Here is a 16,840-nt window from a genome sequence, read left to right on the forward strand (position 1 = left end):
AAAGGTGTGTTTGAGTAAAAAAAGAAGGCAATTTTTTTCTCACCCCCACCCTTCTCCGTCACGTTACCCTATCTTTCTTCTTTCTCTATTTTTTTAATCAAAAACACTCTTTTTGCTATAACTAATGTGAAAAATAATTTTTTTTCATTAAATTTTCAAGAGAAAAAAAGAAAACAACATAACGGAATAGAAATTCATCGCAAAGATCGCGAAGTTGTTCAATTAATTAGGTTCAATGTTCAAAAATAATTTCAAAGAAACATCTAAAATTGGTCAATTCTTACTATTTCCGCATCAAATTCGTCAAGTCAAGAACGAATTTATTCAATTTATCTTTGTGTTTTTTATTGATTTTGAACATTTGGAATTAAAAAAAATTCAGATCTTGCTTTTTTGGGTAAAAAGTTTTTGGGTTTTTGCACAAATTTTAATTTTTTGATGTATGTTTATAGATTTTTCTATTCTCTCAGAAAAATCCTCTCACTGTTTTTTTCAAAATCAGTACTAGTAAATTGAGCTCTAGTTTTTCAATTGTCTAACTAAAATCATTGCAAATAAATATTGTAAGTTTTCACAATTCTCCTCTTTGAGCTTGAATTGAAATTTTATATTGTAATATTTTTGTGGTGGGCTTGGTGATAGGTAAAAATTAGTGGTGGTATGACTTTTAATTTCGATAATGACAATGAAACTAGTGATATTAATGTGGATGGTGAATTATAGTTATGATTGTGATGAATTTCAATGAAAGTGATATGGTTCCGACGGTGAATTTAGTTAAATTTATGATATTTGTTACCGATTTTTTATGCTGGAAATGGTTGTGGGAAGATTCTGGTGGTGATTTGATTAGGGTGGTAAAACCTATGGTGATGGAGAAGTGAATTTGATGATAATAGCAACAATGGTAATGATTTAATGGTGGGTTTGATGGTGTATATATAGGGAAGAAGAAGAAATTGTGTGACAATGATTTTTTTTTTAAAAAAATATGAGTAATTATTGATGTGACAGTGACGTGGTGATAATGTGGTGCGAGTGTGAAACACTTTCTCATCATGTGACTGACCGTACGTGTGGCAAAGTAGAAATAGATTCACTTTTAATTTAATTCAATTATGTAATAGATCGTCACAATAGTATAAACATGTAACTAACTTTTCGTGACAAGTTTAAGAGAGAATTTACGTCTTTTCCCCATCTTTATTCTATGTACCATATCTATTCACACATTATACAATGAACCCAAGAGGTACACCACAATAATGACCACATTCTTGTCAACTTATACCACTAGCATATGCACTTGATATTTTAATTTTAAATATTAAAATGCATAAACACCTTCACATATATTTTATTAGGCTTGTTAGTTTAGACGTTGAATTCCTTTACATGAGGGACTAAATTTGAATCTCATTTGCTATTTTTCTTATTATTATTTTTCCGTATGATTAGTTTCGCACTTGCGACTTTATGGTGCAAAGTGAAATTTAAAAACATCACTCCACAAAATAAATTTTATTCAAAAAAAATCATTTTTAATTTATATTTATACGTTAATATAATAATTTTATTTTTTATGTTTAGTAAAATTATCATACAAATTAATATTAGATATATCCTTTAACTAACGTGCATTAACCATTAGCGCACCAATCGTCTTCAAATTAGGTTTGTGAACGCAATTGTGGAACTCATATGTTCATTATTTATTAGTGCACATTTCAATGTGACATAATAGAAAAATAAGTATTTTAAGATTATTTTTGTTTATGAAAAACGATATGATATTTATTCGATTTATTACTAGTGACAACCATCCAAACAAACTACAAAAAGACAAGAGTTTTATTGAAACTAAAAATGTTCTTTTTTTTTCTCTCTTTTCTTTCTTAGGATCATCAAGCTTTTGCCATCATGACTTTTTACTTCTTCATAGCCTTAAGTTCTTCTACTCTCTTCTCAGTGTCCTCCAATGCTTTCTTATATATGCTTATCATCTGCAAAAAGAAAAAAAAATTAAAAAATTATAATGAGTTTAATTGCATATCAATTTATATAAAATGAATGTCTATTCACTAATCAAGCAAATCTAGTGTAATTTTTAATTGCATTTCAATTTATATGAAATGAATGTCTATTCACTAATCAAGCATATCTTTTGTAATTTTCAGAATATGCGAAAATCATATCACTGAACGTTATACAAATAAAGAAAAGTTATTTTCTGACAAGACCCTCGACTCATCAAGGCATATTACATACTCGAAAAATGTCTAAAAATATTTTTAATAAATAAAAAGTGATGTTTTATTAATTACCTCATCAAGTTCTTCAAGAGTCAAGCTGAATGGAGGAGCCATATTTACGTGATCACCAGAAAAACTTACCAACATTCCGTACTTTTGACATTGTGCTCCAAAATATGTACCAACAGCTTAATTAACCAAACAATGAATAATTAAATAATTTGTAAAACATAATTGAACTTTGAATTTAACTTAATTCAAAAAGATCAACAAGAAAAAAAATTTACATAAATTAATACATATTTAAAAAATAATTACTGATTTTAGCGATACTTTTTGTTTATTATCATTTATAGCAATTTGTGATACATCTGTAATATGTATTAAAAATGAATTATGTATACAATATATTTGAATTATAATTGTTTTTGAAATATATTATGTTTGTTTGGTAAAAAAATAGTCACATTGTATTATAAGTGTATTAAAGTGTGTGATAAATGTACTATCCATCATTAAAACTTGTATTATATGTGAATAATAAATTGTTCTTTGTAATATGTATTAAACTTGTATTATAAATGAATTAAAAGTGATCATGTGAAAAAAAAATATTACTACTATAAATGATAAATATTTTTTTATTATAGTATATTTAAGTAAGTTTCCGGAAAAAAAAACTTACCCCAATCATATGGAAATGGATCATTTGGAGATTTGTTATTCACAAAGTCCGTAGAAAGTACCAAACCAGTTCCCCTTATCTGTAAAAAATAAAAAATAAATTAAAAAAAGTGTAACAATATGAGTTTAAATTTTATGCATTAATTGATATGATAGTATAAAAAATATTTATATTTATATGAGGGTAGTCAACTTGTGACACTCTTTTTTGGTAAATATATTTTTATGTATACATACTCCATATTGAATATTTGCTTTTTTATAGTTTAAATTTTTCTAATAAAAAATTTGAATCCAACATAACATAAAAGTTAAAAGCTAATTGCAGGTAATACTATTTGATAGCGTTGATGATAAGGCCAAACACAAAATAAATAGTAAATAATATGTTATAGAAAAATAAAATATCAATAATAATAAGCAAAATTTATAATAGTATTTTACCTCCCCAATAATGGGACTATCGGCAAATGCTTTCAAGCCTTCTTGGAACTTTGTTGATAGTTTGTTCACTACCTCAAGAATATTTCTTTCTCTGAAAAAATAATTTAAATATTTTGATCATATAAAAAAATTCAAAACAATCAAATAGTAAGTTAAATAAAACATTGATAATGTATATGGTGTGTAGTGTCCTTATTATATGCACTAAAAAAAATTGTGAATGGCATGCGGATATTTCTAAAGATTAGTATCAAAATTCGTACAAAACAATTCCTGTAAATTTTCATATTAATCCTCAGGAAAATTTTCATATAATTCACAGTTTTTTTTGTAGTGAAGAATAGTAAAAAGGTTTACTATAATTCAATGGAAATTTGTTTTCGAAAAATAGTTTTAATATAACATATTTCTTATACAAAGAAATCAAAAAAAAAAAGTTACATACTTGTAGATTTTTAGGGCTTCCAACGCAACCGCACACGCAACAGGATGTCCAGAATACGTAAATCCATGGCAAAAAGCACCTAGTTGCAAAAAAAAGATTATATTAATAGATGAACACAACTAAATATAATAAAATTAAAAAACTTCTGAAAAATTAGGTTAACAAATTATCCAATCACACTAATAATATACTCACCAACTTTATTGCTTTCAGAATGTATCACATTGGAAATTTCAGGGCTTACAAGCACAGCACCAATTGGCATATATCCACCAGAAAGAGCCTAGAAACATTGTTTAAACAGACAAATGAAAAAATATTCAAAATTTCAAGTGATCTGGTTATATAAATATTATCGATGTCATTGGTGCACATTTTAAACTCGAGTTTAAGTTTATGCACAAACAATATAAACAAATGTTATATAATCATACTTAAGTCGCTTATTAAACAACTACATACTCATCTCTCTACATTATAAGTGATTATTAGTGATAGTAAATTTTTAACTGTCATTAAATATGTATTTTTAGCGGCAATTAGCACTCTTTACATATGTCTCTAAAGCGTTTAGCGACATTGGTTACTAAATGTCTGTAAAGACTTTAACATTTTTTATTAATGTCAATATTTATTGTTGCTAAAAATTATTTTTGTTATAATGAATCCGTTATCACAAAAGTATTTTTCACTATTAGGATATTCAATTATATCCTTATTTAATATGATAACTTAAAAGTTATGTATTTCGTTATAACATGTTCAAAATATATAATAACAATGTTAAAAAATAATTAATATTATCAATGCGTATAAATTAAATTCAAAGTTATAATTGTTTGACGTACCTTTGCCACAGAGACAAGATCAGGTTTAATGTTGTACTTATCACAACCAAACATTGTCCCAAGTCTTCCAAATCCACATATCACCTCATCCGCGATAAGGAGAATGTCATATTTCTTTAGAACAACTTGAATCTAAAAATAAGTAGAAAGGAATTTATTTCATTTCTAATCAATATTTTTAAGCTAAAATTAATATTAAATAATTAAAATTTTCGTGTAATTATTACGAAGATATAAGGTAGGAAGTATTTTACAAAAAGAAAAAAGATTACCTAGACGAAGAGAGAGTTAGAATTTTAATTTAGGCATGGAAATAGAAAGAAGTATCATATCCCAAAAAAATAATATTTTATATATTTAGTATTTCCTCCGTTTTAAAAAGAATGTTTTTATTTTTTTAGTTTTTTTCAAAAAGAATAATTTCTTTTTTTTTGCAACACTTTAACTTTAATTTTCCACGTGACATTTTAAGACCACAAAATTAAAGAACATTTTGATATATTTAACATAATTTTAATTTAGATCCATAAGATTAAAGAATCTTCTTTCTTTTCTTAAATTCCGTTCCAAGTCAAATTAGGTCATCCTTTTTTAAACGGAGAAAGTAATACTTTAACTTCAAAATATCTATTTTATCTTTAATGAAATAAATAAATGTACCACAAATATACTTTTTAAAAAATCTTTCTGACTTAAACTTCATATTCGATTAAATATCATTACATAAATTGAGATAGAGACGGTAACGAGTCAGACCTTATCAAAATAGGTAGCCGGAGGAACTATGACACCTGCTCCTCCCATGACTGGTTCCGCAATGAAAGCAGCTACCTGATCAATAAGTAATAAAGTAATAAATCAAAATATTTACGAGCGACTTTAGAGATTTGGGTATGAATTCATGTAAATTCAATAAATTTTTACATACATTTTATATATACTAAAGAGATTACTAATTTTAAATGCTTAGTTGGATATAAGGACATATTAAAAGAGGTAGAAATCAGAAACAAAAATATGTAGGGTAAGGTGTAGGTGTTACAAACAAATAAAATACGGGAAGCAAAATTAAGATAATTTAAAAATAAGAAACAAGGATGAGCATATATGTCAATAATGAAGAGGTTCAAGAGATCGACATTGGTATATTTAAGGAGAGATAGAGCTAGGTAGAACGATTAATAGATAGTAAAACATTAATTTCTAGTTTGGAGCATCTATCTGTTAATCTTATCAATATTATTACTATTACGTTGGCATTTTCATATTTTTCGATTTTATTGCTATAGTATTTCTCCTACTTTAATTATCTTTAATATTTAAACTGTCGACATTCTTCTTCTTCAATATTTTTATTCTTCCGTTTCCTTTTCAAATTATTTTCTAAAAAAATGATTTTGTTTAATTGAGGATTTATAGTTTCTTGGCCTCACAAAATAAAGATCGAAAAAATTTGTATATGTCTCGCCTTTCATTATTCTCATTTACGAGACTATAAATTGAATATGTTAATATTGTTACTAAATTTGCTATGAAGAAAAAAAAACATTATAATAAGTTAATAAAAGTAGATGGAAATTACTGTTTCAGGCCCTTCTTTGAGTATAAGATTTTCCAAATTATTTGCCAACCTAGTTGAGAACTCCTCTTCTGTCTCACCTGACATACATATTTTTATTTTAGATCATATAATATAATATAATATAATATAATATAATATATTATATTTATATTTTATACAATATAAGAAGAGAAAATAAATAAAAATATACCAGGCAAGTGATTGCTCCAATAATGAGGGCACTGAGTGTGCAAAATACGTGGAGGTGGCAAATCAAATTTTTGATGTAGTATAGGAAGCCTATAAAAAAAATTAATAAGATTGGGTTAATTATGAAAAATATTTAATTGAGATTAATTGTGAAAAATTTTCACTCAACAAATTCGAAATATTACTATTGTTGAAAATTAAATATTGAATGTTGGGGTGCATTTCAATGTCCTAGACTAGTGAGTTAACTTTTTACCTATTATTTAAGATATTTAAAATTTATATGAAAACATAAATATAAAAAAAAGTATATCTTATATATAACCTTATTTTATATCGAAAAAATTCAGATAAATACCTTTTTGAACTTTCTAAATACTCTGTAATCAAAATAGATTGGGTTAAAATGTACTAAATAATCTATCTAGATTTAAATGGATAAAATAAATTATATTTTCGTATAATAATATCATCACTCCTATTAAAAACAAATATCAATATATTTTAACGATGTTTTCTTTTTCAATCTACTTTAAAAAATTGATAAACTTATATATTTGAAAACTTTTTAATTTTTAATATATTTATAAAAAGTATTTAAATGATCACGACTTATTAAAAACTATTATTTTAAAATAATTAAATACACACAAAATTATTATTTTTTTAATTTATATTCATATTTAATCAAATATCGCGGTGAAAAATAAAAATCTAACAGTATATTACCCAGAGAGACCAGCAGTCAAGTAAGTGGAACCATGGTATCTGTTTGAAGAATATTGTGTCAGCAAAATTGAATTAAAAAATAAAAAAAATATTATAAAAAAATAATTTAGAAAATTAAATAAGAAGAAAAATGATTACGAGTTTCCTTGAGCAATAATTTTCTTTTTGTTTGGCCTTCCAAGGGCATTGTTGTAATACCACACCAACTTCACCTACAGATATATAATTAAACATGTTAAATCAAAGGTTAATTATTTAAATAAATATCATGTTATAACAAATCAAATTACATAATATTCCACTTGGGAAAATTATCCAAAATAACAAAAATCTAAAGTATATTATGCAACATAATTATAGTGTCGTTATTTTTAATCCGTAGCTATAGTTTCATAAAAAATTTCTATTTGATTTTCTAATGATATAAATCAAAATTCGTATAATTCGATTCACAGTTGGATAAATTCATAATTTGTATAATTTAGTTTTTTATTGTAAAAAATAAAATTAGAGTTTGTATATGTTTGCCCTAGATATTTGTATACTATTTATGAATTATCTTGTTTGTATATTAACAAACGAAATATATAAATGGAGTTCTTAAAAATTCCTAAATATATATATAAATGCAGATTTATATATACTTATTCAACGGACATGCGAAATTTACAAACCACAACTTTCATTTGTATATACTTACCCTATTTGTATATATTCACAAGTGAAATATACAAATAAACAAGTGAAATATACAAATGAATAAACGAAATATACAACCAAGAACCTCCATAGCAACAGAAATATAACTATAAAACACAATTATCGAGACATGACTTTAAAGCCTTATTATATATATTATCTTTGTGATTTCTAAAAATTTTGAATGATCGACAAACCTGAGTGTCATTAGCTTCTGATCCACTATTTGTGAAAAAAACTTTTGCCATTTTTCTTGCAGTAAACATATCTAGGAGCTCCTTTGCAAGATCCTGTATATATTTCAAAAAATAAAATTAATTAATCAATCAGTAAACTTTTCCTTCTGTCCCGAAATAATTATCACATTGCTTCTCAAAAATCAAATCGATTAATTTTTTATAATTTAATTATATTCAATATTTTAAACATAAAATGTTCGTAGAAATTGATACAATTTTATTCTCGAGAAGCAAAATAAATATTCTTGCGATGGAAGGAGTAATAATAATAATAATAATAAAAAATTAATAACCAAATTATTGAACTAAGAATTTGCTCATGTATATACCAAAGAAGGTTTTGTGGTACGATTCCAAAATGAATGGTAAAATGGCAATGTGTTGAGTTGTTTATTTGCAGCTTCAATGAGACGAGCCTCACTCCCTCCTGCAATAATTTAGATTCGTATCGCATAAGATTCATTAAAATATATAATGCATTTTTTATAAAAAAAAATTATTATTATATATTTAAAACTTAGAAATATCTAAATAAAATAAAGGATGTTTATCTATAGTAAAAGTCATCTTCTAAGTGTAATGTATAAATAATATTTACATTGTTAATTAATTTATAACTTAATCCAATCAAGAATTTCACAAGCTTTATGGATCATCAAAAGATAGCTTTCAACATGTGGGAATATTCAAAGTGAGCATGAAAGAGAAGTTATTTGAAAAAAAAAGAAGTCATTTTCTAGCAATCGAATTAAAGATTAATTAAAGAGAAAAATATTTTATTTGTTCATATTTTTCTCAACTCTAATTTAAATAATTTTTTTAAATTTTATAAAATGTTGGATATTGAGGTAAAGTTTTTGTCAGTCAAACACATCATAAATGTAATGTTCGAAAAATGAAAAGATTTATTAGGTTGATCCACCCATCGAGAATGAGGTGCTAATATATATATTAAAAATATTACAAGTACATAATTATTAAATAATATATGTTATTTCTCTTGTCTCAAATTATGTGACACATGTTTATTTTTGAGAGTTGATTAAATTTTTAATTACATTTGAAAAAATATATAAGTATTCCCTAGACTATAACTAAAATCTCAGCGATATATTTTAACTAAACTAAGGTTCTATTACACCCCTTCCACTCACACACACTTTTTTTGGTAATTTTGTGTATTCTTTTGACTTATTGCACCACGTAAGATGAAAGGTTTACAAAATTACAAAAAAAAAATTAAGTTTAGGTGAGCAAATAGGACCGTAGTTTAGTTAAGGTATGTCTCTGAGATTTCGTTCATCGTCTAAGAAGGTACTTTTGCCTTATCCCATTACATTTTAATATATTTTTAAAAATTTTAAATTGTTAATTATTATAATTTATTATACTCTTAATGTAATTTTTAAATAATATATGTTACTCCTCCATCTCAATTCTATAATACCGTAAAACTTTGAGTGTTAATTAAATTTATAATATTTTACATTTATTTTTATAAATACATAACGTATAAAAAGTATTAAAATAAAAAATAAATTAATAGATAAAATACAAAATATAAATAAAAAAATTAAAGAAGAAGACAAATCTATCAATTAATCGGCTGACCGGAGCTCCTCATTATTCGCACTTATAATATAGAAAAATTCATCATTATGGCTATTGTAAAAAGTAGAAATATTTTATATTAATACGACGATTAGGGTTAGCATTTCGAGATAAATAAAAATATGGTCACTATCTTTTGGGAATATTTAGATTGTGACGACCAATATGAAATTTCAAGCCGTAATTACTATCATCTCTAGTTCTGCTTTCAATTGTCATATTATATTTTTTAAAATGTTAATTCAATTAAATTGTAAGATATAATTAAATTATATTAATTTAATATTTTTAAAAAAATATATATATACAATAATTATATAAAAAAATATTGTGAATTACAATTTTAACATATCAATAATGAAAAAGTACATCATAAAATCTTAGTTAAATTTTTTTTATCTCCGTTCATTTTTAATTGTCATAGTTTCCTTTTTAAAAGTCTAACAATAAAAATTTTAACTAACATTTTACGATGCACTTTTAATCTAATTGATACAAAAATTTGCAATTTATAGTACTTTTTGTATAATTTTTTAATATTTATTTTTTTAAATATCAATTTAATATAATCTAATTTAACTTTAAAAATTAGTCAAATTAACTTTCGAAAATATAATAACTAAAAATAGACAAAGGAAATATATTTGCTTCCACAACTTAAAGAAAAGCCCCATAACACTATGTAAAAAATGAATTTTTGTGGCAATTAATTAGCAATTTCTAAATATATATTTTTAACGGCAATTCAAATTTTTTGTATATGTGTCTAAAGACTTTAGCGATATTAGATTTAATGACACTCAAATAATTTTAATAAAGACTTTAATACTCTTTATTAATATGTCTATTTATTAGAGTTAAAAATTACTTTTGTAATAGCATAAATCAAAAGAGAAAACATAATCAAATGAATAATTAGTCAATAGGAAAAAAAAATCATAAGAATGGCATCTATCATCTATGTATTATGAATAAATATGTATTATAAATAATGCAATAATTAAGTACCTAATGATGTGCACCATAAACCAGATAAAGAATCAAGATACTTCTTCCCATTTATGTCATAGACATAAGAACCCTATAACAAAAATTACACAAATGTTAAAACACATAAAAGAATTCACAAGTAAATAAATTGTATATATCATCATTACGTATTAAAAAAAAAATCTTATATGTTATGATATATAATTTATTTTATTTTCAAAATCACAAATAACTAATAATATGTTGGGATTTAAATAAGCAAAGAAATAAATCAGATGATAAAAAATAATTATACTAAAAGATATATTATTTGGTCAAAGTGACCTATATATCAAGAAAATCAATGTATGACTACATAATAAATATTACTGTATTTTTGTGTGAGAAAACATCTTCAATTTATAAAATTCCAACCTTTTTTCCCGAAAATAAACAACCAAATATGAATGAGTTTCATTTTTTTTCTTTCAAAAAATTAAAAATAATTACGATAACACTTGTATTTTTCTGGAACAATTAGAAAATCAAAGCAAAATCTAACACAATGTACACAATTTTTTTTAAAAAAAATTACAAATATAACTTTTATAAAAATATTATACTAACAACGTATATAACTTAAATCTCGAACCTCTGCCTTTTCTATGACTAAAGGTCCCATATCAATTTGCCATCCCGCAGTAAAGGGTGCCAACATATTATGTCCCATAAATCTGCAAATTAAATGTGAACATATTTTCATTACTTTGTCATAACAACTTTTCGTACTAAAAAATAATTGAACTTTATCCAGTATGACGATAATATTACAAATTGTTATCATAATAAATTAGAAAACTATTTATTTTCCTCATATTAGAATGAATGATGTACTTTACCCATTAACCTCTCCCATTACTTCAAAAAATTTTGAAAATTAAGTATAATAAGCCAAATTTTGGAGAAAAATGCTAAGAAGGATGAAGAATGAAGAAAGAAAAGAGATAAAGAGATAGGTAGAGGTAAAAGTATATATAAAGAAAAAATTGTGAGTGACTATTGATTAGTTTAACTTAAATTTAATATTGATAGAATATAATATTATTTTTGTCTGTTTAATTATAGTAATAAGTAGGAATGGTTACTCAACTTGATAAATGTCAAAATTGTATTTACGATGCACTACTTGTGTTTTAAAAAACTACTAAATGTCCTAGTTTATTTTTATTCCACTAATTTAATATTTTATCAGATCATTACATTTTGAATTTTGTAGCAAATGCACAATACAAACAAAATTAATATACATACTATATATACAATTTTTTGGTGTCTTACACTAAACAATTATTAAAAAAGGGATGATAAGCTTTAGACCATCTCCAACTCAATAACAATTTTTAAGTCTAAAACTTTTACATTATTTTAGTGTGTGTCATATCCTATTCATCAATATCAAGTCACTTTCTTAGTAGTGCTTAATTATTTATATTATATATAAAAAAACTTTTAATTGAACATATATAAATTATAAGTTTTTAATTAAGTCTCTGACACACCTAATCATTTTTATATAATATCTTAATAAATATAAATTTTAAATCTTAAATTTGAGGTATATTTTTTTATAACTTAATTTTTTATATATATTATTTTGGAATAAGACATAAGTATCTTCTTAGTCTATAACTAAATTTTCAAAAACACATATAGACCTAACTAGGATCCTATTATCATAGTCTTTTACTCAAAAAAAAAAGTGATGTAAAATGGAATTATGATAGAATTCCCTCCGTTTAAATAATGTAAAAATTTAGAAAAGAAACTCTAATAAATTAGTTATACTTTGGTGCAAACAAAAAATTCAAATAAAATAATAGCTCTATTTAAATTTAAATGTATGAATTCGTAAAGCTTAAATGTCCTGAATTATTATTCCCTGATTTTGTATTTATAAAATTTTGAATTAACCCAATAAATCACATCTTAATTTTAAAATTTTAGCAAAAATTTAAACGCCATAAATTATTCACTATTTTGAACTTTATAAAAATCTGAAAAATCACAAAATTTCTTAAAAGAATTATTTCATATTTTAGTTGAGGGTATTTTATTTTTATAAAATACTTTTAACCTATGGAGTATCAAATTCAAATTCAATACATATAATTAAAAATAAATAAACACTTATTATTCTACGTAACTAATAATAGATAATACTATGAGAATCAAATAAAACCCTAATAAGCCCCCCACCCCAGCCCCCCACCCTTATTTTCTTTAATTAATCATGCATGTGATTAGTTTTAAGACAGCAAGCCATGTCTTGAGCCGCATGCACATGATCGAGGACGATAAGTCCCAAAAATCTAATCATATTTTTTATTTGGTTCAAACAAGTTTCAAAATTTTTATTTAAATATCTTAATTTGGTCTTATCCTATTAAACACTTATATATATTCAAAAATAATTTTAGTTAGACATAAAAATCTGATATGACAAAAAACGTGTATATCACCCTCCTTAAGTGAGTAGAACAATAAGAAATAATATTTTTTTCCTCCATTATTTCGGATGAAAATAATATTCCAACAAAGTTATTGACTATTTCTTTTTTGACAAAAGTTCGTTATTTCTTTCCATGTAATTGTCATAAATAATTATTAGAGAAAAGATGATGAATACAACAAGTGAAAGGTTTAATGTTATTAGAATGAAAAGTAATTGAAAGATAAACTTAGATGAATAACAATAGTGTATTATTAATGTCGGTAAAAGAATAAAATTTAACAAAAGATTATTGTTTTTTTATGCGATTGCGATAAATGATTATTAGAGAAAAAAAATGAATACAACGAGTGAAAGGTTTGAGCCATTAGAATGAAAGGTAAACTTAGATGAATAGCAAAAATATATATCGTGAAAAGAATAAGATTCGATATAGAAAAAGAAATGAGTGGACACAATGTTTTAGTAGAGATTGAGGTGATTGGAAATAAATTTACAAATATATTTACACTTAAAAAAATAATTATAAAAAAAATTATAAATTTTTATCGTAGTTTTATAAAACAGCCCCTTGTTATGTCATGTGAATTTCATTTTTGATTTATAGCTATTTTTGACTTTGGATAATTTTTTTATCGATGGAAATGTGTATCTTGAGGGAATAATGATGATACATCACTTCATTAAATTTGATAGCATCAAGATATCCTTGTTTATATTAATTGTTCATGCTATTTAAAATAGTTAGTTTTAAATTATTTTATCTATTTTATTTTATTTGAGATTCGATAGAACAGTAGACTTTTTATTTTCTTTGTTCAAACCAATTTTAGCAAATGAGAAAATACGTATTATAACTTTTCTATATTATTCTGAAGAATAATATTAAATATTTACATAAACTAATTGCAGGCAAATTTATAATTTTGAAGCATTATTAATAATGTTAGTTCAATTATTTACACTCTAGTTAAAATTTTCTCAAGGAGCTATCAGGTCAGCACAGACAAAATAATATGAAATAGACAGAGTACTTGTTAAGGTACAAAATCAAAACAAAACTAATTATTTTTTTTTTAAAAAAAAGTGTAAATAAGTTGTAAGGTTTCAAAAATGAAATAATAAATAAATAAAGAACAAATTAATACTACAAACAATTATCCATGATTTCTAAATGACGTGAAAAAAATGAACAATCTATATTATAAGGAGAATAATGGAGTAATTAATTTATGTGCATCGATTTCAATACCATTTATTATTATTATTATCATCATCATCATCATCATTATTATTATTATTATTATTATTTCTTCGAAAGTCAAGCAGTTTAAGTTTGATCTGAAATTTGCTACAAATTTTTTAATTTCTTTTATAATTATATATTTGTAAATTATATAAAAGTTAATATAAGTTACAAAATTAAAAATTCAAAATATATTTTAAAATTTACAATTAAAAATAGATTTGATTGAATCTCAATACAAAATTGTTAAAAGTAGTTGTCCATTAGTTAGTTGGTTACATAACTAACTATTCAAAAGTTAGTTAGCAGTTAAAGTTTGTTAGTAGTTAGTTAGGCCCATTATTGTAATTTCACTTTATAGTTTGTTACCTCGTTTAATGTGCTGATTAGTTAGTTAGTTAGTGATATTTTTTGCTGCTTTGTAACAGCCTCTGATTGCTATATAAGCAATGCAGAGCATCACTCGTTTGGCATGATAAAATCAATACAACATTTCTCTCTTTTCTCTTCTTCATTTGCAGCTTCCTCAAGCTTCTTCAATGGAGTGAAGAACTTGGAAGCTTACTGTTTTTGTTCATGGTATCAGAGCAGTGTGATCTGTAGAATTAGTGAAGTTTAAATCTCTATCCATCGTGAGAATCTGTAGCTTGAGATCTGCAGACATGGTGGAAATGAAGATAGATCAGAATGATCCATTATACATTGGAAATTCTGATAGTTCAAGTATTGTAGATCAGAATGATCCATTATACATTGGAAATTCTGATAGTTCAAGTATTGTGTTGATTCCAATCAAACTAATTGGATCTGAAAATTATGGAGTTTGGAGTAGGGCAATGAGGATTGCATTAATAGGGAAGAGGAAGTATGGTTTTGTAACTGGTGCCTGCACTAGAGCTTTGTACAAAGATGAACTGCATGAGCAATGGGAAACTTGCAATGCAATTGTGTTGTCTTGGCTGATGAACACAGTCAGTAAAGAGCTCCTTAGTGGTATTGTATATGCCACAAATTCTTTCTCAGTGTGGAATGATCTAAAGGAAAGATTTGACAAGGTGAATAGAGTAAGGATCTATCAATTACATAGAGATATCACCACTCTTTCACAAGGAACAGATACTGTTTCTCATTACTTCTCAAAGTTAAAAACATTATGGAATGAGTATGATGCTATAGTTCCAAATCCGTGTAGTACTTGTTCTCAATCGAAGGAGTACAATGATCATTTGGAGCAGATGAGATTGATTCAATTCTTAAGTGGCCTGAATGAGTCATGTGATCAGGCTAGGAGACAGATACTACTTAAAGGAACTACACCATCTATGAATCAAGCTTATGCTATGATTATAGAGGATGAGATTCAACACTCAAGTTATATGGATAATGTAGTTGAAAAACCAAGTTCAATGGTGATGAGTGTTAACAGGAATCAAGGAGTAGGAAAGGAACACTACAAAGGAAAGAAATGTGATTATTGTCATTTTCTGGTCACACAAAGGATAATTGCTACAAGCTGATTGGCTATCCAAGTGACTCGAAACAAAGGAAGAAACCAGGTTATGGAAATGGGAATGGAAACATGAGAAATGGTACAGGCACAAGTCAATTCAATGGAGGACAAAGTTCAGGAAATAATGGTGGATATGGAAGAGGATATCAGCAAATAATATCTCTAATGATAACTGTGATCATTCTAATACTGTATCAACTAATCAGGTGGAAAATAACAACTTGTTAAAGGTGCCAAAGGGACAAACATTCACTGAGAAGGAGTACAAACAAATAATGGAGATGCTAAATAGAGATGTACAAGAAACAAAACAAGTCAATATGGAAGGTATTACAACTTGCTTAATGACAAATCCTATTATTCAAGATTGGATTGTTGATTCAGGTGCAACTCATCATATCATTGCAAATAAACAGTTACTGACTAGAAGACATGAATTAACAAAGTCACAAATGAATCAAGTTCATCTTCCAACAGGTGACAAGGTTACAGTCAGGCATATTGGTGAAACACCTATATTTGATAGTGAAGTGGTCAGAAGTGTCTTGCATGTGTCAGATTTCAAGTTCAGTTTATTATCAGTATCAAAGATTACAAGAGAACTAAATTGTTTTGTATTCTTTTATCCTGACTTTTGTGTGTTTCAGGACCTCTGCAGTGGCAGGGTGAAGGGGATTGGTAGAGAAGAAGGAGGATTGTACAGTTTTAAGGCTAACTTTTCATCTAAACAGAAGGAAGAAATAAGGTGTGCACAAGAAACAGTAGCTGCAGGAGCTGCAATACAAGACACAGATATATGGCACAGAAGGTTAGGACATCCATCTCAACAAGTATTGAGATATCTCAAGATAGATACAAGCAGTAAAGGTGATGGAGTTTCAACT

General features: G+C 25.4%; 2 protein-coding genes across 2 annotated transcripts; one reads left to right on the top strand and one right to left on the bottom strand.

Moving 5' to 3' along the window:
• Positions 1-1,763: 1,763 nt before the first annotated feature.
• On the bottom strand, positions 1,764-11,745 carry LOC101258391 (vanillin aminotransferase). Its single transcript, XM_004244729.5, has 17 exons — positions 11,591-11,745; positions 11,344-11,425; positions 10,731-10,803; positions 8,441-8,538; positions 8,070-8,162; positions 7,312-7,385; positions 7,174-7,212; positions 6,446-6,534; positions 6,256-6,332; positions 5,430-5,504; positions 4,674-4,805; positions 4,021-4,108; positions 3,826-3,904; positions 3,381-3,471; positions 2,938-3,016; positions 2,325-2,440; positions 1,764-2,003 (listed from the first exon to the last, which is right to left on the bottom strand). Exons 1-17 carry the CDS (start codon positions 11,605-11,607, stop codon positions 1,929-1,931), a joined length of 1,377 nt encoding a protein of 458 aa, XP_004244777.1. The 5' UTR covers positions 11,608-11,745; the 3' UTR covers positions 1,764-1,928.
• Positions 11,746-15,108: 3,363 nt separating this feature from the next.
• Positions 15,109-15,963, top strand: LOC104648664 (uncharacterized). The gene has a single exon (XM_010326456.1). The coding sequence runs from the start codon at positions 15,109-15,111 to the stop codon at positions 15,961-15,963; it is 855 nt and encodes a 284-aa protein (XP_010324758.1).
• Positions 15,964-16,840: the final 877 nt, after the last annotated feature.

This window comes from Solanum lycopersicum, chromosome 8, assembly GCF_036512215.1.
Source record: "Solanum lycopersicum chromosome 8, SLM_r2.1".
NCBI classification, from domain to species: domain Eukaryota; kingdom Viridiplantae; phylum Streptophyta; class Magnoliopsida; order Solanales; family Solanaceae; genus Solanum; species Solanum lycopersicum.